Raw genomic sequence first — 25334 nt, 5'->3', positions numbered from 1 at the left:
CTACGATTTACATAGAGGGCGTGCCTATCCCCTTCCTTTTTAAAAAAAAATTATAATTTTTAATAAAGGTTTTTATAAAATATCAACAACAAAATGAAAAAGAAACCCAACAGGGTTAAGTACAAAACACAGTCCAGGAAAACAACCCTCCATACGCCCCCTGTACATAAATAATAAATTAACATTAACACCCCCTCAGACCGTCCAGTGTAAATAACAAAAACAAGTAAATAAAGTGACCCCCCGCCCCCCCGAGTTGCTGCTGCCATTGACCAATGTCTACCGCTCTGCCAGGAAGTCTAAGAACGGTTGCCACCGCGTAAAGGACCCTTCTGCCGACCCTCTCAAGGCGAATTTCACCCTCTCCAACTTAATAAACCCCGCCATATCGTTGATCCAGGATTGCACGCTTGGGGGCCTCGCATCCTTCCACTGAAGAAGAATCCTTTGCCAGACTACCGGGGACGCAAAGGCCAGAATTCCGGCCTCTTTCGCTTCCTGCACTCCCGGCTCCTCTGCCACCCCAAATATTGAGAGCCCCCAGCCCGGCTTGACCCTGGATCCTACCACCCTCGACACCATCCTCACTGTGCCCTTCCAAAATTCCTCCAGCGCTGGGCATGCCCAGAACATATGGGTGTGATTTGCTGGGCTCCCTGAGCACCTAACACACCTGTCCTCACCCCCAAAAAACCGACTCATCCTTGTCCCGGTCATGTGTGCCCTGTGCAGCACCTTAAATTGTATGAGGCTGAGCCTCGCGCACGATGAGGAAGAGTTCACCCTCCCCAGGGCACGAGCCCACGTCCCTTCCTCAATTTCCTCTCCCAACTCCTCCTCCCACTTAACTTTCACCTCCACCACCGAGGCCTCCTCCTCCTCCTGCATCACCTGGTAAGTTTCCGAGATCTTCCCCACTCCCACCCACCCCTCCGAGAGCACCCTGTCCTGTACTGTGTGTGGCCGTAGCCGCTGGAATTCCACCACCTGCCGTCTGGCAAACGCCCTTACCTGTAAGTACCTGAAGGTGTTCCCCGGGGGGGAGCCCATACTTCTCCTCCAGCTCACCCAGACTCGCGAACCTCCCGTCCACAAACAGGTCCCCCGGCTTTCGTATCCCTGCCCTGTGCCACCCCGAACACCCTCCACCTGTTCTTCCTGGGGCAAACCGGTGGTTCCCCCGTAATGGGGTCCCCGCCGAGGCCCCCACTTCCCCCCTGTGCCGCCTCCACTGCCCCCAAATTTTGAGGGCAGCCACCACCACCGGGCTCGTGGTATACCTCCTTGGAGGGAGCGGCAGCGGCGCCTTTGCCAGCGCCTCCAGACTCGTACCCACACAAGACGCCGTCTCCAGCCTCTTCCATGCAGCCCACTCCATCACTCACTTGCGCACCATCGTCGCATTGGCGGCCCAGTAGTACCCACAGAGGTTGGGCAGTGCCAGTCCCCCCCTATCTCTACTCCGCTCCAGGAACACCCTTCTCACCCTTGGGGTCCCTCGCACCCACACAAACCCCATTATACTCCTGTTAACCCGCCTGAAAAAAGCCTTCGGGATAAACACGGGGAGGCACTGGAACAGGAACAAAAACCTTGGGAGCACCGTCATTTTGATTGACTGCATACTACCCGCCAAGGACAGCGGCAACGCGTCCCACCTCTTGAACTCCTCCTCCATTTGCTCCACCAGCCTTGTAAAATTAAGCCTATGCAGGGCCCCCCAGCTCCTGGCCACCTGGACTCCCAGATACCTGAAGCTCCTCTCCGCCTTTTTTAGTGGGAGCTCGCCAATCCCCCTCTCCTGGTCCCCTGGATGAACTACAAACAGTTCGCTCTTCCCCATGTTGAGCTCGTAGCCCAAAAAGTCCTCGAATTCCCCAAGATTCCTCATTACCTCTGGCATTCCTCCCACCGGGTCCGCCACATACAGCAGCAGGTCGTCCGCATAAAATGACACCCTATGCTCCTCCCCACCCCGCACCAACCCCCTCCAGTTCCTTGACTCCCTCAGTGCCATTGCCAGGGGTTCAATCGCCAGTGCGAAGAGCAGGGGGTTAAGGGACACCCCTGTCTCGTCCCTCGGTGCAACCGTAAGTACTCGGACCTCCTCCTGTTTGTGGCCACACTCGCCATCGGGACCTCATACAACAGCCTAACCCACCTGGCAAACCCCTCCCCAAACCCAAACCTCTTCAGCACCTCCCACAGGTACCTCCACTCTACCCTATCAAAGGCTTTCTCAGCGTCCATCGCCACCACTATCTCCGCCTCCCCCTCCTTCGCTGGCATCATGATAACGTTCAAAAGCCTCCGCACATTCGCGTTCAACTGCGTCCCCTTCACAAACCCTGTCTGGTCTTCATGGATGATCTGCGGCACACAATCCTCAATCCTCGTGGCTAAGACCTTCGCCAGCACCTTGACATCTACATTTAGCAAGGAAATCGGTCTGTAAGACCCACACTGCAGGGGATCCTTGTCCCGCTTCATGATCAAGGAGATCAGTGCCCAGGACACCGTCGGGGGTAAAGCCCCCCCTCCCTTGCCTCATTAAAGGTCCTAACTAACTGCGGGCCCAACAGGTCCATATATTTTTTTATAGAATTCGACCGGGAAACCGTCCGGCCCCGGTGCCTTTCCCGCCTGCATGCTTCCTATCCCTTTGATCAGCTCCTCCAGCCCAATCGGGGCCCCCAGTCCCTCTTCCACCTTTGGAAGCCTCAGTTGGTCCAGGAAGTGGCCCATCCCTCCCTCCTCCCGTGAGGGCTCGGATCGGTACAATTCCTCGTAGAAGCTCCTGAAGACCCCATTGATGCCAACCCCACTCCGCACGACACTCCCTCCCCTGTCCTTAACTCCCCCGATCTCCCTAGCTGCGTCCCGCTTCCGAAGCTGATGCGCCAGCATCCGGCTTGCCTTTTCCCCATACTCGTAAATCACCCCCGGGCCTTCCTCCACTGCACCTCCGCCTTCCTGGTGGTCACCAGGTCGAATTCGTCAACAATCCTTCCTCGGGCTCCTCCGCATACCTCATGTCGACCCTCACCATCTCCCCCACCAGCCTCTCCCTCTGCTCTTTGTGGGCCCTAATGGGGATCAGCTCTCCCCTCACCACCGCCTTCAGTGCCTCCCATACCATCCCCACTCGGACCTCCCCATTGTCATTGGTCTCCAGGTACCTCTCTATCCTTCCTCGGTCCCGCTCGCTCACCTCCTCGTCCGCCGAAAGCCCCACCTCCAAGCGCCACAGCGGGCGCTGGTCCCTCTCCTCCCCCATCTCCAAGTCCACCCAATGCGGGGCGTGGTCTGAAATGACTATTGCCAAATACTCAGTATCCTCTACTCTTGCTATCAACGCCCTACTCAAGATGAAAAAGTCGATTCGGGAATAAGCCTTATGAACATGTGAGAAGAATGAAAATTCCCTAGCCCCCGGCCTTGCAAATCTCCAAGGGTCCACCCCTCCCATTTGGTCCATAAATCCCCTCAGCACTCTAGTCGCCGCCGGCTTCCTACCCGTCCTAGACCTGGAGCGATCCAGTGCCGGATCCAGCACCATATCACTTCCAAGTCTGGGATCCGACCCAACATACGCCGCATAAAACCCGCATCGTCCCAGTTCGGGGCATACACATTGACCAGTACCACCATCTCTCCCTGCAACTTACCACTTACCAGTATGTACCTGCCGCCATTACCTGCCAAAGTGCTCGACGCCTCAAACGACACCTTCTTTCCCACCAAGATCGCAACCCCTCGATTTTTGGCATCCAGCCCCGAGTGAAACACCTGACCTACCCACCCTTTCCTCAAACTTACCTGGTCTGCCACCTTCAGGTGTGTCTCCTGAAGCATAACCACGTCCGCCTTGAGCCCCTTCAGGTGCGCGAACACGCGGGCCCGATTAACCGGCCCACTCAGTCCCCTTACATTCCAGGTTATCAACCGGATCCGGGGACTACCCGCCCCCCTCCCTCGCCGACTAGCCATGACCCCTCCTCGGCGGCCACGCGCCCGCACCCCACACCCGGCCCGTTCCCCACAGCGGCATACCCCCGTCTCGACCGCCCCCACTCGCTCCAGCTCCTCTTTGACCATAGCAGCAACAATAACTCGATCCCCACCCCCCCACTAGGACCCATCCTAGCTGATTTACTCCCCCCATTGCACTTCCGCAAGTCAGCTGACTCCTGCTGACCCCGGCCACTCCCGCCTCTCCTTCGACTCCTCCCATTGTGTGACACACCCTCCCCTCCCGTCCCCGTCCATAGGCTCTCCCCCCTCCCCCTTCTGTTCTAAGCGTGGGAATCAACCCTCGCTTCCCCACCCTGGCCCCGCCCGCTCCGGTCTTCAGCGCGGGAAAAAGCCCGCGCTTTCCACCTACCCGCCACCGCCACCTCTGAAGCAGCTCCTTTTACAGGCCCGGACCCCTCACCCCTGACTCGGGCCTCCCCCTCCCCCGCGGAGCCCCATCTCACCTCCAAGAGTCCTCCCAACCAACCCAACCAAAACAGTGCCCAACCTGCCCCAGCCACCCTCACCGACCCAAAAGAGAAAAAACACAAAGAAAAAGAAACCCGGAGCAATACAAAGGCCCCCCCATCGAAACAAAAATAAACATAGCATATCAACCGCAGTCCCCAATCGCCCGTCCTGACCCTCAATCTGTGTCCAACTTCTCGGCCTGAACAAAGACCCACGCCTCCTCCGGAGACTCAAAATAATGGTGCTAGTCCTTGTAGGTAACCCACAGTTGCCCAGGCTGCAACATGCCAAACTTCACACCCTTCCTGGTGCAGCACCGCCTTCGCTCGATTGTACCCGGCCCTCGTCTTCGCCACCTCCGCACTCCAGTCCTGATATATCCGAACCTCCGCGTTCTCGCACCTGCTGCTCCTCTCCTTCTTGGCCCACCTGAGCACACACTCCTGATCGACGAACCGATGGAACCTCACCAGCACCGCCCGCGAAGGCTCGTTAGCCTTGGGCCTCCTCGTCAGCACTCTATGGGCCCCTTCCAGCTCCAGGGGCCCCTGGAAGGACCACGCTCCCATCAGCGAATTCAACATGGTGACCACTTAGGCCCCCACGTCTGGCCCCTCCAGCCCCTCCGGGAGGCCCAGAATCCGCAATTTCTTCCGTCTCGACCAATTCTCCATCTCCTCGAACCGCTCCTGACATTTCTTGTGGAGCGCCTCGTGCGCCTCCACCTTTACCGCCAGGCCTAAGATCTCATCCTCATTGTCAGAGATCTTTTGTCGAGTCTCGCGGATCGCCACTCCCTGGGCCGTCTGTGTCTCCAGCAGCTTATCAATAGACGCCTTCATCGGCTCTAGCAGGTCCGTTTTAATCTCTCTGAAGCAGCGCTGGATACCCTCCTGCTGCTCTTCCGCCCACTGCATCCACGCTGCCTGGTCTCCACCCGCCGCCATTTTGTCCTTCTTCCCTCGCACCTTCTTCGGGTCCACCACCACCTTTTTTGTCTCCCCGCTCCTAGTTGAAGCCATATACTGACGGGGAGCTGTTGTAGACTCCTTCCCACATCGGGAAACGTCGAAAAAGTGCCATTGGGGACCCTGAAAAGAGCCCAAAAGTCAGTTTTTGCGGGAGCCGCCGAATGTGCGACTTAGCTCCGCATCGCCACAACCAGAAGTCGCCTATACCCTTCCTGATTGACACCGGCGCGACTCATTCTACGCTAGACTGGACATGAATTCAGAAACATTGCTTTCCCCTTTCTGATAAGTATGTGGAACTTGCTGGTTTCATGGGGGAAGGTGCTGTTTATCCGCTTACAAAGCCGCTCTCTGTTCAATTTGAGGGCTGGGAACGTTGCATCTCTTTCACAGTTACCCGCGTCCTCGGTGTCAACCTGACCGGACGTGACTTGCTGTGTCCCTTGCAGGTGGAAACTGTTTGCCTTGATAACGGCATTACTATATCAGCTATCCCGCAGGCCCAGCTTCGAAATTTTTCCCTTTTCACTGCTCCACAGTGGTGGTCGGTTGACTTTGATCCCTCACACTTTTCACCTCCCTTAGATATTCCCGATCCACATGTCATTCTTTGCTACGATCATACAGGATGCTCGCCTGATTTGGAGAGCATTTACCAAGACGCCCTCGGTTCTCTACAATCCGTTTCCTTTGTTGGCCTCGCTAAGGGAAAAGAAGGATCTGCCTTTCTTGTCAATTTATCCCATGGCCTCTGGCGTCAGTTGGGACTTGTGTCACCCCACGTGACCCTTTCTGTGAATGAAGGCTACAGTGCCAAGTCCTTGGGATTTCTGGCAGCTGCACTGTGAGGACAAGCTGATGGAAGTCAAATCCTACCCGCAGGCACTTTAGAATATTTTCAACGCCCATTTGTCCTCATTGGCACACTGCACCACCATCGTTCAGTCCAATCAACGACTTCTGAACTACCCGTAAATTTATGGGCGGCCTCCAAACACGAAGTTGGTCTCACTAATGTCCCTCCGTTGTTATTAAAGTTAAACCTAACATGCCCTTGCCCTCGATTTCACAGTACCCTTTGCGCCCAGAGGCTGAAGAAGGAGTCTCGGTCATGATTCAATCGTTCCTTCAACAGGGAATTGTGGTACCATGCCAATCGCCCTGTAACACCCCGATTCTTCCAGTTCCTAAGATAGGAAGACCATCCGAATGGCGTTTGGTCCAAGACCTCCGACGTATTAATCGGATAGTGGAACCCTTACATCCTATTGTCCCAAACCCGGCGACAATCCTTAGTAATGTCCCACCGGAAGCGACTGTTTTCACCCTTGTTGATTTACAACATGCCTTTTTTGCGATACCCCCCGCCCCTGAATCACAGTTTTTGTTTGCCTTTACATTTAAGGGCAACCAATACCCTTGGACTAGGCTCCCACAGGGCTTCATTCATTCTCCAACCCTTTTCTCACAAGCATTGCACTCCCAGTTAGCGACATTATCAACTCCTGGTGGTTCCACCATCATCCAATATGTTTATGACTTACTCCTTTGCCAGCCCTGACTTCAACGCTAACCAACGTGACACCATTTACCTGCTCATCCGTCTCCATTCATAGGGATATGTGATCCCGCCCACTAAAGTTCATAAAGGTCAACGGTGCTACGGATCGCTCCCTTACTCAGGAACGCATTACTCCTATACTGCAGACCCCATTTCCTACATCGCCCAAGCAGGTGCGAGCCTTTTTAGGATTGGTGAACTTTTGCAGACAATGGATTCCGAATGTTACTGTCCATACTAAAGATTTAACTCTGTACTCCTCTCAAAATGCTCCTCTTAAGTTTGAACTTCCTGATTCAGCAAAACAATCTTGTGTTACTCTCAAAAACGCCCTGGCTACCGCCCCAGCGCTAGGACGACCTATATATGCCAGACCCTTTCAGTTGTACGTTAATGCTCTTGGTGAATGTGCCACTGGTGTTCTAACCGGGCTTCCGGGTGCGGCGATGACCAGCTAAGTCGCACGTTTCGGCAGCTCCCGTTGGAACGGACTTTTGGGCTCTTAAATAGGAGCCCCAACGGCAATTTAAACGGCAAAAACACTGTGCGGTAAACCAGAAGGGAATCCCCCCCGGACACGCATGGAAATGGGAGAGGATAGCGGCCGGATTGCGGAGGATCCTCTGGAGCAGCGGCAAGGAAGGGAAGCTCAAAGCAAGATGGCATCGGAAGGTGGCAGTTTGTTATGGGGCCCGGAGCAACAAGAGTTCCTGCGGCGCTGTGTGGAAGTGCTGAAGAAGGAGTTGAAGAAGGAGCTGTTGGCCCCGATATTACAGGCGATTGAAGGACTAAAGGAGGAGCAGAGGACCCAAGAGCTGGAGCTTCGGGTCGTGGAGGCAAAGACTGCTGAAAACGAAGATGAAATACAGGGCCTGAAATACAGAAACGCACGAGGCACAGCATAAAAGGTGTGTGGAGAGGTTGGAAGCGCTGGAGAATAGTTCGAGGAGGAAGAATTTAAGAGTCCTGGGTCTTCCCGAAGGCGCGGACGCCGGGACATATGTGAGCACGATGCTTCACTCGCTAATGGGATCGGAGGCCCCATCGGGCCCTTTGGAGGTGGAGGAAGCTTATCGAGTTCTGTCGCGAAGACCAAAGGATGGAGAAATACCTCGAGCTATAGTGGTGAGGTTTCTCCGCTACAATGACAGAGAGACGGTTCTCAGATCGGTGAAGAAAACTCGGAGCTGTAGGTGGGAGAACGCGGTGATCCGCGTATACCAGGATTGGAGTGCGGAGGTGGCGAGAAGGAGGGCAAGTTTCAATCGGGCTAAGGCGGTGCTTCACAAAGAGAAGGTCCAGTTTGGAATGTTGCAGCCGGCGAGATTGTGGGTCACACACCAAGGGAAGCACCACTACTTTGAGACGGCAGAAGAGGCGTGGACATTCATTGTGGACGAGAAGCTGGAATAGTCTGGCAAGAGAAAGAGCTTTTGGGAAAAAGTGGTGGGGTGATTATGTGGGGCGAGGAAGGGGAAGGGGGGGGGGGGGGAATGAGTTTTCAATTTGTTAATTTTGTGATCCTGTAACTTTTCTCTCTTCCCCATGTTGGGGGGGGGGGGGGAGCATGAGGAACTGTGGGCGCCGGCCATTAGGGGCGGGGCCGAGTGGGAAACGCGGGCTTTGTTCCCGCGCTATGGTAATTATGGCGGGAACAGGGACGCAGGAAGGAGGGGGCCTCGCACAGTGGGAGCCGAGGACAAGGGGGGAAGCCGAGGTCAGCCAGAGTTCGCTGACTTCTGGGAGCAACATGGGGGGTGCAACTACCCTAGAGGGGGATCTAGCGGGGGGGGGGGTTAACTGGGTTGCTGCTGCTAAGGAGAAGGGGGAGCTGTTATGGGATGGGGTGGTCGAGGCGGGAGGGCACCGTCGGGGGGATATACGGGTACGTGGGAACCGGGTGAGGAGCTGGGTTAAAAAAGGGGATGGCTAGTCGACAAGGGGGGGGGTGTAAAGAGCCCCCCAACCCGGCTGATCACGTGGAACGTGAGAGGGCTGAACGGGCCGATTAAAAGGGCACGGGTACTCGCACACCTAAAGAAATGAAAGGCAGATGTGGTTATGTTGCAGAAGACGCATCTGAAGCTGATAGACCAGGTCAGACTACGTAAAGGATAGGTGGGGCAGGTGTTTCATTCGGGTTTAGATGCGAAGAATAGGGGCTGGCTATCTTGGTGGGGAAACGGGTACTGTTTGAGGCAAAGACCATAGTGGCGGATAGTGGGGGTAGATATGTGATGGTGAGTGGCAGATTGCAAGGGGAGGCGGTGGTTCTGGTGAACGTATACGCCCCGAACTGGGATGATGCAAATTTTATGAGGCGTATGTTGGGACGTATCCCGGACCTGGAGGCGGGAAAGTTGGTAATGGGGGGAGACGTCAATACGGTGCTTGATCCAGGGCTGGACCGGTCGCGGTCCAGGGCCGGGAGGAGGCCGGCAGCGGCCAGGGTGCTCAAGGACTTCATGGAGCAGATGGGAGGGGTAGACCCCTGGAGATTTAGTAGGCTAGGAGTAAGGAGTTCTAATTTTTCTCCCATGTTCACAAAGTATACTCACGGGTAGACTTTTTTGTCTTGGGAAGGGAACTGATTCCGAAGGTGACAGGGACGGAATATACGGCCATAGCCATTTCGGACCACGCTCCACATTGGGTAGACCTGGAGGTAGGAGAGGAAAAAGAACAGCACCCACTCTGGAGAATAGATATGGGCTTATTGGCGGATGAGGGGGTATGTTTAAGGGTGAGGGGGTGTATTGAAAGGTACTTGGAGCTTAATGACAATGGAGAGGTTCAGGTGGGAGTGGTCTGGGAGGCGTTGAAGGCGGTGGTCAGAGGGGAACTGATATCCATAAGGGCACATAAAGGGAAGCAAGAGGGTAAAGAAAGGGAGCGATTGTTGAAAGAACTTCTGAGGGTGGACAGACAATATGCAGAGGCACCGGAGGAGGGACTGTACAGGGAAAGACAAAGGTTACATGTGGAATTTGACCTGCTGACCACGGGTAAGGCAGAGGCACAGTGGAGGAGGGCACAGGGTGTACAGTATGAGTATGGAGAGAAGGCGAGTCGGCTACTGGCCCACCAATTGAGGAAGAGGGGAGCAGCGAGGGAGATAGGTGGGGTGAGAGATGAGGAGGGAAGAGATGGAACGGGGAGCGGAGAGAGTGAACGGGGTTCAAGGCATTCTATGAGAGGTTATATAAGGCTCAGACCCCGGAAGGGAAGGAGGGAATGATGTGTTTCCTGGATCAGCTGGAATTCCCGAAGGCGGAGGGGCAGGAGAGGGCGGGACTGGGAGCACAGATTGAGATGGAGGTGGTGGTAAAATGGATTGGGAGCATGCAGGCGGGGAAGGCCCCGGGACTGGACGGATTCCCGGTGGAATTTTATAGGGAATATATGGACCTACTGGCCCCGCTTTTGACTAGAACCTTTAATGAGGCCAGGGAAAGAGGGCAGTTGCCCCCGACTATGTCAGAGGCGACGATATCGCTCCTTCTGAAGAAGGAAAAAGACCCGCTGCAGTGTGGGTCCTACAGGCCCATTTCCCTTTTAAATGTAGATGCTAAGCTCCTGGCCAAGGTGATGGCGACGAGGATAGAGGACTGTGTCCCGGGGGTGGTCCACGAGGATCAAACTGGGTTTGTGAAGGGGAGACAGCTGAACACGAACATACGGAGGTTGCTAGGGGTAATGATGATGCCCCCACCAGAGGGGGAGGCGGAGATAGTGGTGGCGATGGACGCCGAGAAAGCATTCGACAGAGTGGAGTGGGATTATCTGTGGGAGGTGCTGAGGAAATTTGGTTTTGGAGAAGGGTTTATTGGATGGGTACAGCTGCTGTATAGGGCCCCGGTGGCGAGTGTGGTCACGAACAAGCAGAGGTCTGACTACTTCCGTCTTCATAGAGGGACGAGGCAGGGGTGTCCCCTGTCTCCGTTACTGTTTGCATTGGCGATTGAGCCCCTGGCCATAGCACTGAGGGGCTCCAGGAAGTGGAGGGGAGTACTCAGGGGAGGAGAAGAACACTGGGTATCTTTGTATGCAGATGATTTATTGCTGTATGTTGCGGACCCAGTGGAGGGGATGCCTGAGATAATGCAGACACTCAGGGAGTTTGGGGAATTTTCATGTTACAAATTGAATATGGGGAAGAGTGAGTTGTTTGTGGTGCATCCGGGGGAGCAGAGCAGGGGAATAGATGATTTACTGCTGAGGAAGGTAACAAGAGATTTTCGGTACTTAGGGATTCAGATAGCCAGGAGTTGGGGAACCTTACATAGGCTTAATTTAACAAGATTTGTGGAACAGATGGAGGAGGATTTTAAGAGATGGGACATGGTGCCCCTGTCACTGGTGGGTAGGGTGCAGGCGGTCAAAATGGTAGTCCTCCCGAGATTCCTTTTGTGTTTCAGTGCCTTCCGGTGATTGTCACGAAGGCTTTTTTCAAGAAAATTGAGAAAAGTGTCATGAGTTTTGTGTGGGCCGGGAAGACCCCGAGAGTGAGGAGGGGGTTCTTGCAGCGTAGCAGGGATAGAGGGGGGCTGGCACTACCGAGCCTAAGTGAATACTACTGGGTCGCCAATATCTCAATGGTGTGTAAGTGGATGGGAGAAGGGGAGGGAGCGGCGTGGAAGAGATTGGAGATGGCATCCTGCAAAGGAACCAGCCTACAAGCACTGGTGACGGTGCCGTTGCCGTTCTCCCTGAAGAAATACACCACAAGTCCAGTGGTGGTGGCAACGCTAAAAATTTGGGGGCAGTGGAGACAACATAGGGGAAGGACAGGAGCCTCGGTGCGGTCCCCGATAAGAAATAATCATAGGTTTGTCCCGGGGAGAATAGATGGGGGATTTGGAGCATGGCAGAGAGCTGGGGTTGTGCAACTGAGAGATCTGTTCGTAGACGGGACGTTTGCAAGTCTGGGAGCGCTGACGGAAAAATATGGGTTGCCCCAAGGGAATGCATTTCGGTACATGCAACTGAGGGCATTTGCGAGGCAACAGGTGAGGGGATTCCCGCAGCTCCCGACGCAGGAGATTCAGGATAGAGTGATCTCAGGGACATGGGTGGGGGATGGTACGGTGTCGGATATATACAGCGAAATGAGGGACGAGGGGGAGATCATGGTGGATGAGCTGAAGGGGAAATGGGAAGAAGAGCTGGGGGAAGAGATTGAGGAGGGGCTGTGGGCTGATGCCCTACGTAGGGTAAACTCGTCGTCCTCGTGCGCCAGGCTAAGCCTGATACAATTCAAGGTTTTGCACAGGGCGCATATGACCGGAGCAAGGCTCAGTAAATTTTTTGGGGTAGAGGATAGGTGTGGGAGATGCTCGAGAAGCCCAGCAAACCACACCCACATGTTTTGGTCATGCCCGGCACTGCAGGGGTTCTGGGTGGGGGTGGCAAAGGTGCTTTCGAAGGTGGTGGGGGTCCGGGTCGAGCCAGGCTGGGGGTTGGCTATATTCGGGGTTGCAGAAGAGCCGGGAGTGCAGGAGGCGAAAGAGGCTGATGTCTTGGCCTTTGCGTCCCTAGTAGCCCGGCGAAGGATATTGCTTATGTGGAAGGAAGCCAAACCCCCGGGCGTGGAGACCTGGATAAATGACATGGCAGGATTTATAAAACTAGAACGGATAAAGTTTGCACTAAGGGGTTCGGCTCAAGGGTTCACCAGGCGGTGGCAACTGTTCATTGACTACCTCGCAGAACGATAAAGGAAATGGGAAGGTAACAGCGGCAACCCAGGGGGGAGGGGGGGGGGGGAGGGGAAGGGCTCTGGTGGGTCCTCAGGGGTGTTTTTGTATAGATATTTGTACTTGGTTATGTATATTGGATTGTTTGATTTTATCTCTGGAGAGTTATTTTTTTTGTTATGGCAGTTGCCATTTAGTTTATATATTATTTATTTATTTGTTAAAACGGTCATTGTTATTTATATTGTTTTATTGTTGTAAAAAGGAAAACCTTTGTATTGTTTTGTTTGACCGGAAAATTTGCATAAAATATATATTTTTAAAAAAAGAACACGGTGACCGGCGTCGCCCGGTTGCCTACTATTCTACGTAATTGGATCCTGTAGCTTGCGGTCTACCTCCCTGCACCCAAATTCTTATGGCTGTCCATTTGTTAGCACAGGCAGCCTCTAATCTGACCCTTCACCAGCCAGTACAAGTGCATACCTCGCACTCTACTGTGGCTCTCCTAACGTCTCAGCAAACCCAGCATCTGACTCAAGCCCGCTTGAGCCGCTATGAGGTTTTACTATTGCAAAACCCCTACCTCTCCTTTCATTACTGTACTACCTTAAATCCTGCAGTGTTCCTCCAACAGCCCCCCGATAACTTTGCAGACCCGCCCACGATTGTTTGCTTCGGAATCACTTCCTTACCGCGCCTCGCCCGGATTTAACGGACCGGCCTATTGATAATCCAGGTCTAATTTTTTATGTTGATGGCAGTTCCTCCATTTCTCTCACTGGCATCCCACAGTCGGGATATGCCGTGGTAACCGACACTGACGTGCAGGAAGCAGCAGCCTTCCAGACCCCTGTCTCCGCTCAAAAAGCCGAGCTATTTGCCCTTACTCGAGCATGTATTTTGGCTACAGATAAAAGTACTAATGTTTACACTGATTCTAGGTATGCCTTTGGTGTGACCCACGATTTCGGTCGACTCTGGCAACAGCGAGGCTTTCTCACCTCTGCGGGAGCTCCCATTCAAAATGCTCTTTGGGTTAAAAATCTCCTCGATGCTATTCAGCTTTCCCATCAATTGGCAATTATTAAATGTGCTGCGCACACAAAGGGGGACTCTCCTGTTCAATTAGGAAATGCCCGTGCTGATTCGGCTGCTAAGGCTGCGGCTATATCAGCCTCTCTGATTGTTCCCAGTGGGGCTAATCAGGCTCTAAACCAGGTACCTGCATTAGGAACGAAGGGCATGCCAGACATAACTGAAGTTCAAAATTTACAGAGGGACGCCTATGATTCCGAGCGCACACTATGGAAGTCAATGGGGTGTTCACACTCCTTGACACAAGACCTCTGGCTTACTGCCGTTGGTCAAGTTTGTATTCCGAATTCTTTATTGCCGGTACTTATTGATTATTTGTATTCTTGTACCCATCTTGGCAAGGAGGGAATGGTACAGCTACTTCTGAAAACTTGGTGGCACCCAGATTTGAATACAGCAGCGCAAACGCGGCTGGATCGATGCGTTATTTGCATGAAACATAATAAGGGTAAAGGCATTAAATGCCCTCCAGGAACCACTCCCCTGCCAGATGGTCCTTTTGCCTGTATGCAGCTTGATTTTATCGAATTGCCAAAAGCACAGTGCTATAAATATTGTTCAGTAATAATCGATGGGTTTAGTAAATGGATTGAAGCCTTCCCCACCACTAATTGTACGGCACATACAGTGGTGAAGTTGTGGTTAACGGAAGTCATTCCTCGTTTTGGGGTACCCAAAATGGTGAGCTCAGACAATGGACCACATTTTGTAGAACGGATCAATACTGAATTGTGCGAAGCACTTGTAATTAAACAGCAACTGCACTGCGCATATCACCCGCAGGCTGCAGGAATTGTGGAAAGAGCCAACGGGACTTTAAAATAAATATTATCTAAATTAACTGAAGCAACTGGGTTAAATAGGCTAAAAGTATTACCCTTGGCATTGTTTCACAGGCAAGTGACTCCCCATTCGCGGACCGGACTGTCAGAGCAGAGATAGTCTATTGTCGGCCAATGAGGACTCCCTGGGATGCCCATGAAAAACCCCTAGAGGAAGTAGACCTCCATGTGATGGGGGAACAAATGCAGAGCTATTTGAAGCAATTAACACTTTCTCTAAAGTTTCTCCACTCACAGGTAAAACAGGCACATTTCCCAGTAACGGCAGGGACAGCCGTCCCTCGATATCCAGTGATCAAACCCGGAGACCATGGGCGAGATTCTCCGACCCCCCCACCGGGTCGGAGAATCGCCGTGGGCCATAGTGAATTCCACGCCCGCCGAATTCTCCGAAGGGAGAAAAGTCGGTGGGGCGTCAATCGTGCCGCACGCCTCGGAGAATGGCACGGGTGGGCGCGAGGCAATGAATTTTGGGGCTGACGATATTCTCCCGTCCAGACCACGGGTCACGTCGGCGTAAATCAAAACAACTTTCAATCGGTGTCAACCAGTGCTCAAGGTTTACGCTGACCAGCGTGGAGGTGGGTGACGGCCTGGGGGGTTGGCCGCTGGAGAGGTGATGGCGTGGCCGCAGTCTGTATGTGTGGGGGAGAGGTGTCTGTAGGGTTGTGTGTGTGTGTGTGCGGCGGGGGGGGTTAGAGTGGGGTGGGCTCGGGGGGAGTGCCGGGAGGGGGATGAGTGCCGGAGACGGGAGGATGACTGCCGGGGAGGGGGACGGGGGTCCGTGCTGGGGGGGGGTCCGTGCCGGGGAGGGGGCCGGGGAGGTGCGTGCCAGGGAGGGCGACGGGGAGTTCCGTGCCGGGGAGGGGGACGGGGGGTCCGCGCCGGGGAGGGAGACGGGGAGGCACGTGCCGGGGAGGGGGAGGGGGGGGACGGGGGTCCGTGCTGGGGAGATGGCTGACGGGGGGGGGTCCGTGCCGGGGAGGGAGATGGGGAGACGCGTTCCAGGGAGGGGGAGGGGGGGTCCGTGCAGGGGAGGGGGACGGGGTCCATGCCGGGGAGGGGGACGGGGAGGTGCGTGCCGGGGGTGGTCCGTGCCGGGGAGGGAGACGGGGAGGTGCGTGCCGGGGAGGGTGACGGGGAGGGGGGTCTGTGCAGGGGAGGGGGACGGGGGGGGGGGGTCCGTGCCGGGGAGGGGGATGGGGGGGGGTCCGTGCCGGGGAGGGGGAGGGGGGGGTGTCCGTGCCGGGGAGGGAGACGGGGAGGTGCGTGCCGGGTGGGAGGGTGTCCGTGCCGGGGAGGGAGACGGGGAGGCGCGTGCCGGGGAGGGGGACGGTGGGGGGGGGGGGTTCGTGCAGGGGAGGGGGATGGGGGGGGGTTCGTGCCGGGGAGGGGGACTGGGGGGGGTCCGTGCCGGGGGGTGGGGGTACGTGCCGGGGAGGGGGACGGGGGGTTCGTGCAGGGGAGGGGGACAGGGGGGTCCATGCCGGGGAGGGGGGATGGTGAGGTGCGTGCTGGGGAGGGGGGATGCGAGGGCAAGTGAGTTGATCCACCTGGCCAGGTGCCAGCCTCCAACAGTCGGACCCATGCGATCCATGCCACCTGGCTGGGGGGAGGAGGGGGTATGGGCAATGATGACATGTCGACGTTCCCCCCTCCCCCCACCCACAGGCTGTCATGTTTTCCGGTCAGCTGATATGGGGGAGGGGGGATATGGGGGAGGGGGATATGGGGGAGGGGGGATATGGATATCGGGCAGGGCGGGGGGGGGGGGGGGCTCTCCCTGGCTGCCCTGACGAGGTTGTTCACGTTCCTGTGGCACTGGGTGCCTGTCGGTGGTGTCAGGGCCACAGCGCTGACGGCCTCTGCCACCTTCCTCCACAGACGCCGGCTGTGGCCTGGGGCGAATCTACGGCTGTGTCCGGGATACAGGGCGTCCAGGAGCGCCTCAATATCGCGGGACTGGAACCTCGGGGCTGAGCGGCGGGCGGCCATCCGGTCGGGTCTTCTGGTCGGGCAGGGGGAGCAGCGCGTCTTATGAGCCGTCACGCTGTGCGGCGTGAACCACGTGAGCCAGCGCGGATAGAGTCACGTCGCTGCTAGCCCATTCCGGGCCAGAGACTTTGCGACATTTGCGGCGGCGCGATGCAGGTGGGATTTGCGCCGTTTTGGGCTCCGGTCGGCGGACATCGCGCCGATATTGGAGAATCCCGCTTGGTGAAAAACTGGGACAGAAAGAAACTAGGGCAACGCTGGAGCGGACCCTTCCTCGTACTGCTGACTACACCGACTTCCGTCAAACCTGAAGGACGTTCAAGTTGGATACATCCATCCAATTGCAAGAAGATAGTCTCCAACCCAGACGAGAACACAGGATGAAGATCTTCATTATAATTTTTGGACTCTCTGGCCTATTTAGCCTTAATGGCCACTCGGTAGTAAAAAAAACGACCTAAACGAGACCTGCCTTCCATTACCTATTTATATATGTCATATCTTTATGCCGAAAAATTGAACGTAAGCAAGTGTTGGGTTTGTACCCACATCCCCGTCCATTTGAGGGAAGGAATACCTCTCCAATCCCTCCCCTTTCAAATCGCAGAGACGGTTGAATGGATTTTACGACAAAATCAAACAGGGAGCAGGGGAGATAGGGGGGGATATGGAAATATGGAGATCTGCTGGCTATGACATGACTACATTTTCAGCTTCGTATCAACCTACCTATAATCATGCCTTGACTCCACCCTCCCTCACTGTCCGCTCGTATAATGTTCAAGGTTCCATGTGTTTTAATAAATCAGGGAAAGGAAAGTTAATGGGGCAAAGTAGGTGCAACTTTACAGTTGACTGGCAAGGACCGGTACCAGGCATATCCAACAAGGGCATGTTTAACTGTGATTGGTCCAAGGTATGGAATATAACCTGTAACATTTCATGGGGACAGACATCCCCAATCCCCTGGATGACATCAGCTGATGATTTTATGGCCTATAATGGAACCTATTTCATATGCGGCACTAAAGCATATCCATGGCTCCCCATTGATTGGACAGGATCCTGCTTTTTGGGATATTTGTACCTCAAATGCGTCACCTACCCACCCTTAAGCACTCCCCCCTCGCGAACAAAAAGGACTATTTCTAAAACGGAACAGTTCTTTATGATGGCCTTTCCCTTGTACGGAACGGGCAAGGCATCCGACGAACTGATCCACATGGCCACAGCATTGGAACAACTGGCGAGCGTAACGGCAGCAGAAGCCAGGGAAACTGGACAGGCACTGGCTGAGGTATCAGTTGAGCTAGTAGCTGTCCGGACCGTGGCATTACAAAATCGACTGGCTTTGGATTATCTGTTAGCCTCGCAGGGAGGAACGTGCGCTATCATAGGTCAGGAGCGCTGTACTTATATTCCAGATGGTTCTGAAAATATCACTAACCTGGTCAACCATATTAAGAGACAAATTCAAGAGATTGGTAGTGAATTTCATGACTATATGACTATGGCTAGGATGGTTGGGTCACGGTTTATTTGATTGGGTCTTTAAGGCCTTCATTCTACTACTCCTAATTCTACTAGGGATAAGATTGCTTGGTTGCTTGTGTAAATGCATTTTCAAACGAGTCATGGATATACCTATTTAACTAGTTCTCATGATATGACAAAAGGAGGGAATGTGATATGGTACGAATTAAGTAATGGCATGATGGGAAAACTGGTCACTGGGAAGACTGGTCAAAAGGTTTGATACAATACAAGAAAGACTGAAACTACTCATTCCAGCTCACCAGGCCCAGGTAAAGAATGCTGCCCTAACCATTTTCAGACTAGTATGGCCATAGGCCAACTCTGCATAACCTGAAGTCTGAAAAGATCAGCGAAGGTCGAGCCATTCCAAAACACTGGACCTCGGCAACTCCTGATAAAACTAACTCGTCATAACCCAGGGCCGTAGGAATTTAAAACAAAGATAAGTTCAGGAAGAAACAAGTCTATTCTGACCTTTCAATAAATAATGGTATGAGTGATATGACCAAACATGGTCTGGTCTTTGCTTCCGTTTGTATTTCCGATCAAACTCCTGACCATACTGTTGTCACATAATCTTGATAAAGACAATGTATAAATATTGAGCTAATTCTCCGCGAAAGCACGGAACTTGTGAAAGACTGAGCAGTTTTGTTGACTGCTCTCGGACTTCAAGTTTCAGCCATTACTGCAGGCAGTTGTTTTCGAAAATAAAGCTTGTTATTCTGTCTTAACGAGTGTGTTGTATCTTTCTGCTACAGAAGCGGGAAAATATTGACTTTGACACCGTGCTGCCCATCAGTAGTTTGGAGGCCACAATGGATTAGCACACTTTGATGTCCATGAGAGGTGTGAAAAGGATGGGAAACCAAGAGAGCGAAGAAGAAAAGCATCAATTTTGTAAAGAATTCATCCTCTCCAGACTATGCTAAAAGATGGAGAATGCAATAGTTTTGTTTGAAATGATGAGTATTGTCATTTGCAGATCTTTCTATCTTTTAATTTACTTGTTCAGAGGGTGTGAGTGTTGCCGGATAGACTGCATTTATTGCCCATCCCTAATTACCCTCGAGAAGATGATGGTGAGCCTCCTCTTTAAACTGCTGCAAACTCCATTTTTGATTAATTGGGGTTGAGGCTTCATAGATTCAACTTCTCTGCCCCTTGTGATTCTCAGTTCCTGCCATCAGTGCACTCCTACCCGTGGGTTTCCGGGTGGCGTGGGGTAGCTTCAATGGGAAATCCAATTGACAAGCGTTGGGGGTAGAGAATCCCGCCATCATAGAATCATAGAATTTTACAGTGCAGAAGGCCAAGATCAGGGTCTAACTCAATAAACATCAGTGAAATGACAGGCATTTGTGCTCAAATAGAAAGCATCAAAAGCAATGGACAGAAAATACTGCAGCAGTTCCCAGGGTTCCCTTAAGAGTGGTAACTTGGCAGTTTGATTATCACAGCTGACCAAAATCTGGGGCGGGATTTTCCAGCCCCCCCCAGCCAGGTGTTTCTCGGCGACACGCCATTCGCTGGCGGCGGGATTCTCTCTTCCCGCCGCTTGTCTATGGGATTTCCCATTGAAGCTTCCCCATATCGCTGGGAAACCCACAGGCTGGGGGTGCGTTGCCAGCGGGAACAGCAAATCCCAACGGTCGGAGAATTCTGACCCTTATTTCTTGAAGTAAGCATTTTTAATTCGTCAGCATCAAATACCCCCACCTGTGACCTGATTTTAAATAGCTGAAAATTACAAACAGAAATTCAGAACCACGTACTAGTTATATTATTGTAATTATCAGCTTCATAGCAAATTAGAAAAAAGATTTTCAAAAGCTTTTAAACCGTCTGAATTAGTTGGCCCTAATCAGCTTAAATCTTTGAAACCTCCTTGAAGATCCCAAGCGACCACAATTGCCGGAACCTTCCAATGGTGATTAATTCATCCTGACAGGAGTGCACGCTGGTCAGTGTTATGGATGAGGCTTGCTTTTAGCATGATTTTGAAAAACAAAACTGGCGCAAAGGATCTCAGAAGCTGGAGTTGTGCTGAATGTAAAATTATCTGCTCTTTTGCACCATTATGCCTATTTCAGGTCAATTATAGTAATAATAATCACATATTGTCACGAGTAGGCTTCAATGAAGTTACTGTGAAAAGACCCTAGTCGCCACATTCCGGCGCCTGTTCAGGGAGGCTGGTATGGGAATTGAACCCGCGCTGCTGGCATTGTTCTGTACTACAAGCCAGCGATTAAGCCCACTGTGCTAAACCAGCCCCATTGAAAAGGTGCAAAAGAACGAAGCCATAGACTCATGTATCGAAGAGCTTTTCAATCTTTGTTTTGCATTTTCTTCATCAGTTCTGCACTTACTTTGTAGTTCTCCTTGGAATTGTTGTAATGTTTCTTGAATCTTTTCGAGGTACAATGGAACAACGTGCAGCATCATCTGCCTCACTCTACTCAGCTTCCATAACTGACGGAATGTTCTACCCCCATTCCTAATAGCGTCGGCTGCTTTCTGCGAGGCTTTTAGCATCCAACCACATGCTTCGTACAGGAAGTCAGTATCTTCAACCTACAGATGAATCAAATCATCACTCAAGGTGCAAATGCAGAGAGGAAGATGTTTTTGCCCATAATCTCAGACAGACAGACACTTTTCGGGCCATTCATATTAAACGAACCAGGAGTGTTAATAGGTTCCAAGCCAGTTGGTGAAGTAGAAAGCAAGTTACAGAGCTTTTATTTATTGAGAGAGCATATCAACAGCTCTCCTCCCATTCAACACAATGTCCCAGCTATCCCCTTTTTATATCTGCTCAAAGACAATTAATACCCATCAGCAGTTTCTCTTACTTTAGTGATGTAATTTATATGACATTAATAAGGAGTAAATGTTGGATTATTGAGATTGAAAGCACAGCCTTACAGACTGCCAGAATGCAATGTACACCTAAGCTAAAAAGACCATGAATCATCAGTGATGGGTAAAAAAACCCTCAAGTTCTTTATTCATTCATAGGATGTGGGCATCAATGGCTAAGCTATATTTATTGTCCATCGCTAACTGCACTTGAGAAGATGTGGTGAGCTGATTTCTCAAACTGCTGCAGTCCATGTGGTCCCCAAAGCATTATCTGGGTCTTTGGAGTAAGTAAAGTCGCCAAAGTCCCAGATGACCATAAACTGCTTTCCTCTTTGAGGGAGAGAGCTCACTGATGGTGATTTAACCTGAGGATCGCCACACCTCAGGCAAGGGGCAAGGTTGAGAAGGCGGGGACTTCATAAATAACCTCGGCCGATATGGGAATTGAACCTGTGCTGTTGGCCTCGCTCTGCATTACGAACCAGCTGTCCAGCCAACTGGGTCTTTGGATTACTGGGCCAGTGACAATCCTACTACACAAACACCTCCTGTAGACTGCTCTCATTGTCTTAATCTACAGAATCTATGCTGATGTATTCTTCTCAATAACCTGGCAGCTTTTCTAAAATATTTTCATTAAAATCTAGTGAATCTTCATTTTTAGCACAAAGAGCAGCTTTTTTGAATAATAAGTTGTATCAAATAATTGTCTCCATCATTTGACACACTTAGCCAATGCTATAATCTCATTCATCTGTCTAATGCCACCTTCATCTCTCCCGGCAATCACATCCCATACCTCACAGAAACAATCGCATCAGCCACACTAACTTGGGTTGTTGGGTTCCCCTTACCTTGTTTCTGCTCTCCATCAATCCCCCCACACCTGCCACCGTTAGCCGTTGGCAGCTGCAAGTCCTCTGTGCACCCCATATGCCCCTGGCTTCGCCCTCCACTGTGCATCCGCATGCATCAAGCACCTTCCACCAGCTAAACCCACCAACAGATACCCCCTTTAAAATGTCATATTCTTATTGTAGAAGATAATATACAAAAAGGTGATGTAATTATGTGCAGTTAGGAGGGCCAAATAGTTGAAGGTCCTTCTTTCAGATCATGGTTTCTCCGAGAACATTGGGTTCAAATCCCATTCCTGATGTTAAACTAATGGCTGGTTGTCCATATCTATTTGACAATACTGCAGACAGAAATCTACAAATTAGCAGAAGCAGTCTGTCAGGTTGACTGTGCCAGTTGAAGCCTGGTCATCTTTCCATCAGCACATTTCAATATTAGAAATGAAAATAAACAAAGTGCTGTCTTGTTAGAATACTATACAATCCCCACAGTGCAGAAGGAGGCCATTTGGCCCATCGGGTCTGCACTGACCCTCTGAAAAAGCAGTCTGCCTAAACCCCCCCTTCTCCCCGGACCTATCCCCGTAACCCCACCTAACCTGCACATCTTTGGACACTGAGGGGCAATTTAGCATGGCCAATCCACCTAACCTGCACATCTTTGGACACTAAGGGGCAATTTAGCATGGCCAATCTACCTAACCTACACATGTCCTGGACAGGTACAGAAAATACTCAAAAAGCTAATTGAATGCAGGCTGTTATATCATACATGGGAGTAGAAGGTATGTTATAGGTATTCGAAGCTTTGGTCAGACCAGACCTGGAGTATTGAGACATATTCTGGGCATCTCACACCTTAGGAAGATATAATGGTCTTGGAGAGAGCGCACTGTTAATTTACCAGGATGATACCTGAACTCCAGGGGTTAAATTATGAGGAGTGATTATACAAACTCGGGTTACATTCCCTGGAATTTAAAAACAGTTAAGGGTGACTTGACTGAAGTGTTCCAAGATATTAAGAATAACTGATAGGGTGAATTGAGAGAAACAATTTCTACTGCTCTGGGAGTCTAGGACTAAGGGGTATAGCTTAAAAATGAGAGCCAGACTCTTTGGAACTGAAATTAGGAAAATTCCACACACTCAGTGATGCCAGATCAATAGCTAATAGAGTCATAGATGTTTACAGCATGGAAACAGGCTCTTTGGCCCAGCTTGTCCATGCCGCCCAGTTTCTATCACAAAGCTAGTCCCACTTACCCATTTGGCCCATATCCCGCTATGGCCACCCTGTCCATGTAACTGCCTCACTGTTTTATAAAGGAAAACATTGTACCCACCTTTACCACTGCCTTTGGCAGCTCATTCCAGATGCTCACCACCCTCTGTGTGAAGAAATTTCCCCTCTGGTCTCTTTTGTATCTCTCCCCTTTCACCTTAAATCTATGCCCTCTAGTTCTAGACTCCTCTACCTTTGGGAAACAATGTTGACTATCTACCTTATCTATGCCCCTCATTATTGTATAGACCTCTAGAAGATCACCCCTAAGCCTACTACGCTCCAGGGAAAAATGTCCCAGCCTATCCAGCCTCTCCTGATAGCTCAGAGCATCAGGTCCTGGTAGCATCCTCATGAATCTCTTCAGCACTCTTTCTAGTATAACAATATCCTTGCTATAATAGGTAACCAGAACTGAACACAGTATTCCATGTGTGGTCATAATAATGTCTTGTACAACTTCAACAAGACGTCCCAACTCCTGTATTCAATATTCTGACCAATAAAACCTAGCATGCTGCATGCCTTCTTCACCACCCTGTCCACCTGCGACTCCACCTTCAAGGAACTATGAACTTGTACCCCTAGATCTCTTTGTTCTGTAACTCTCCCCAACTCCCTACCATTAACTGAGTAGGTCCTGCCCTGATTTGATCTACCAAAATGCATCACCTCACATTTATCCAAATTAAACTCCATCTGCCAATGTTAATATTGAGATTGGATAACGAAAATGAATCAAACGTATTCAGGGATATAGAAGCAAAAGCCGGTATATGGAGTTAGGACACTTCTTGAATGTTACTCGGAACAGGCTCAAAGCTCCAAATAGTCTACCCTTGCCCCGAAAGTCCTTGATCAGAATTTTTCTTAATTCAAATAAAAGAAAACTGAAAATTCTACAACTGTGTGCAGTACTTACATTTTTCCTCAATTGCCAAACACGTAGATCAAAATCTTTCAACTTTTTCAGCAACCGATTCTTGAACTGCAAAACAATTTCTGAAAGTTTGGCCTGAAAACAAATTTAAAAAAAAAACCACAATTGGCTTGAAGGAATTAGATTTAAAGCACATTGAATAGGGGACTTCTCAACAACTATCAAGTCCCTCACATTCTCATCATCTGCGCAAAATTCGGAGGGAGAATCGGAAAGTACTGCAGCAAAGAATATCATAATAAATATCATATTTAATCTCAATTAAAATCAGCACCTTATTTTTTGTTTTAAAACCCTTCGGTATTGCAAGATGCTTGTTGGCTCCAAACAATGTTCCCTTGTTGGGTAACTGGAAAAATAACTGTCTGTACAATAGCCAATGATGAAATACTTTGAATACTAACTGCCAAATTACACTGAAGTCTTTTCCTGAATGTGCTGTGTAATGAATGTAAGAAATTGGTACATATATTGTATTTTATATGCACTGATATATTTAATAGCCTGGGTTAAGGTACATATTTGTTACAGTGATATTATTAAAGAACCTAGGTTAAGATATCCAGACTGTCTGCTGAAGCTGCAGGTAACAGACTGTAAAAGGTGAGATCATGATTGATTCCAACCATTTTCTTGTTTACCTATAGAGGGCCTAATTCAACATTGTTATGATTCTGGGGTATCCCTGGAGAATAGATAATTTATGAGGAATTGTATTTAGTCCTAGCTAAGAGGTGATGGAACATCATGGTGGGATACCGATGATGTAATTAATGGGAGGAGCCAGGTCTTTCTGTAATTTTGCAGTCTGCTATAGGATTTTAAGTAGAACTGCAGTTTTTACAAATGTTATCAGATTGAGCAGGAGCTCTGTCAAGACAGAATGATTTTCAACTTGCTCTTGAAAGGTTCCCTCTCCAAAATGTCACTACAAGGATAAACAAGTAAACTTGTTCTTTTAACTTTATTTATAAGTGGCATTTGAACTGTATTGGGGTTGCTTGGTTGGAATATTTACAATGAAAGTATATGACATTAGTTTAAGTTTCCACTGTGTGTTTAAGAACTGTTTAACTGATAAGGATGGGACGTTGGCACAGTGGTTAGCAATGCTGCCTCGCAATGCCAGGGACCCAAGTTAGATTCCGACCTTGGATGAATGTCTGTGTGGAGTTTGTACATTTTCTTTGAATCTACGTG

General features: G+C 51.0%; 1 protein-coding gene across 1 annotated transcript in view; it reads right to left on the bottom strand.

Moving 5' to 3' along the window:
* The window catches only part of LOC140394025 (uncharacterized), a 654493-nt gene that overhangs the window by 103971 nt on the left and 525188 nt on the right, over nt 1–25334 (bottom strand). The window contains exons 63-64 of the mRNA XM_072480809.1: nt 24117–24209; nt 20557–20761 (exon numbers count right to left, since the gene is read on the bottom strand). Coding sequence (XP_072336910.1) covers nt 20557–20761; nt 24117–24209 — 298 coding nt within the window. The remainder of the gene's footprint in view (nt 1–20556; nt 20762–24116; nt 24210–25334) is intronic.

This window comes from Scyliorhinus torazame, chromosome 17 (genome assembly GCF_047496885.1).
Source record: "Scyliorhinus torazame isolate Kashiwa2021f chromosome 17, sScyTor2.1, whole genome shotgun sequence".
Lineage (NCBI taxonomy): Eukaryota > Metazoa > Chordata > Chondrichthyes > Carcharhiniformes > Scyliorhinidae > Scyliorhinus > Scyliorhinus torazame.
Note: the sequence above shows the minus strand (reverse complement) of the source record. Positions and strands in the feature narration are given on the sequence as shown.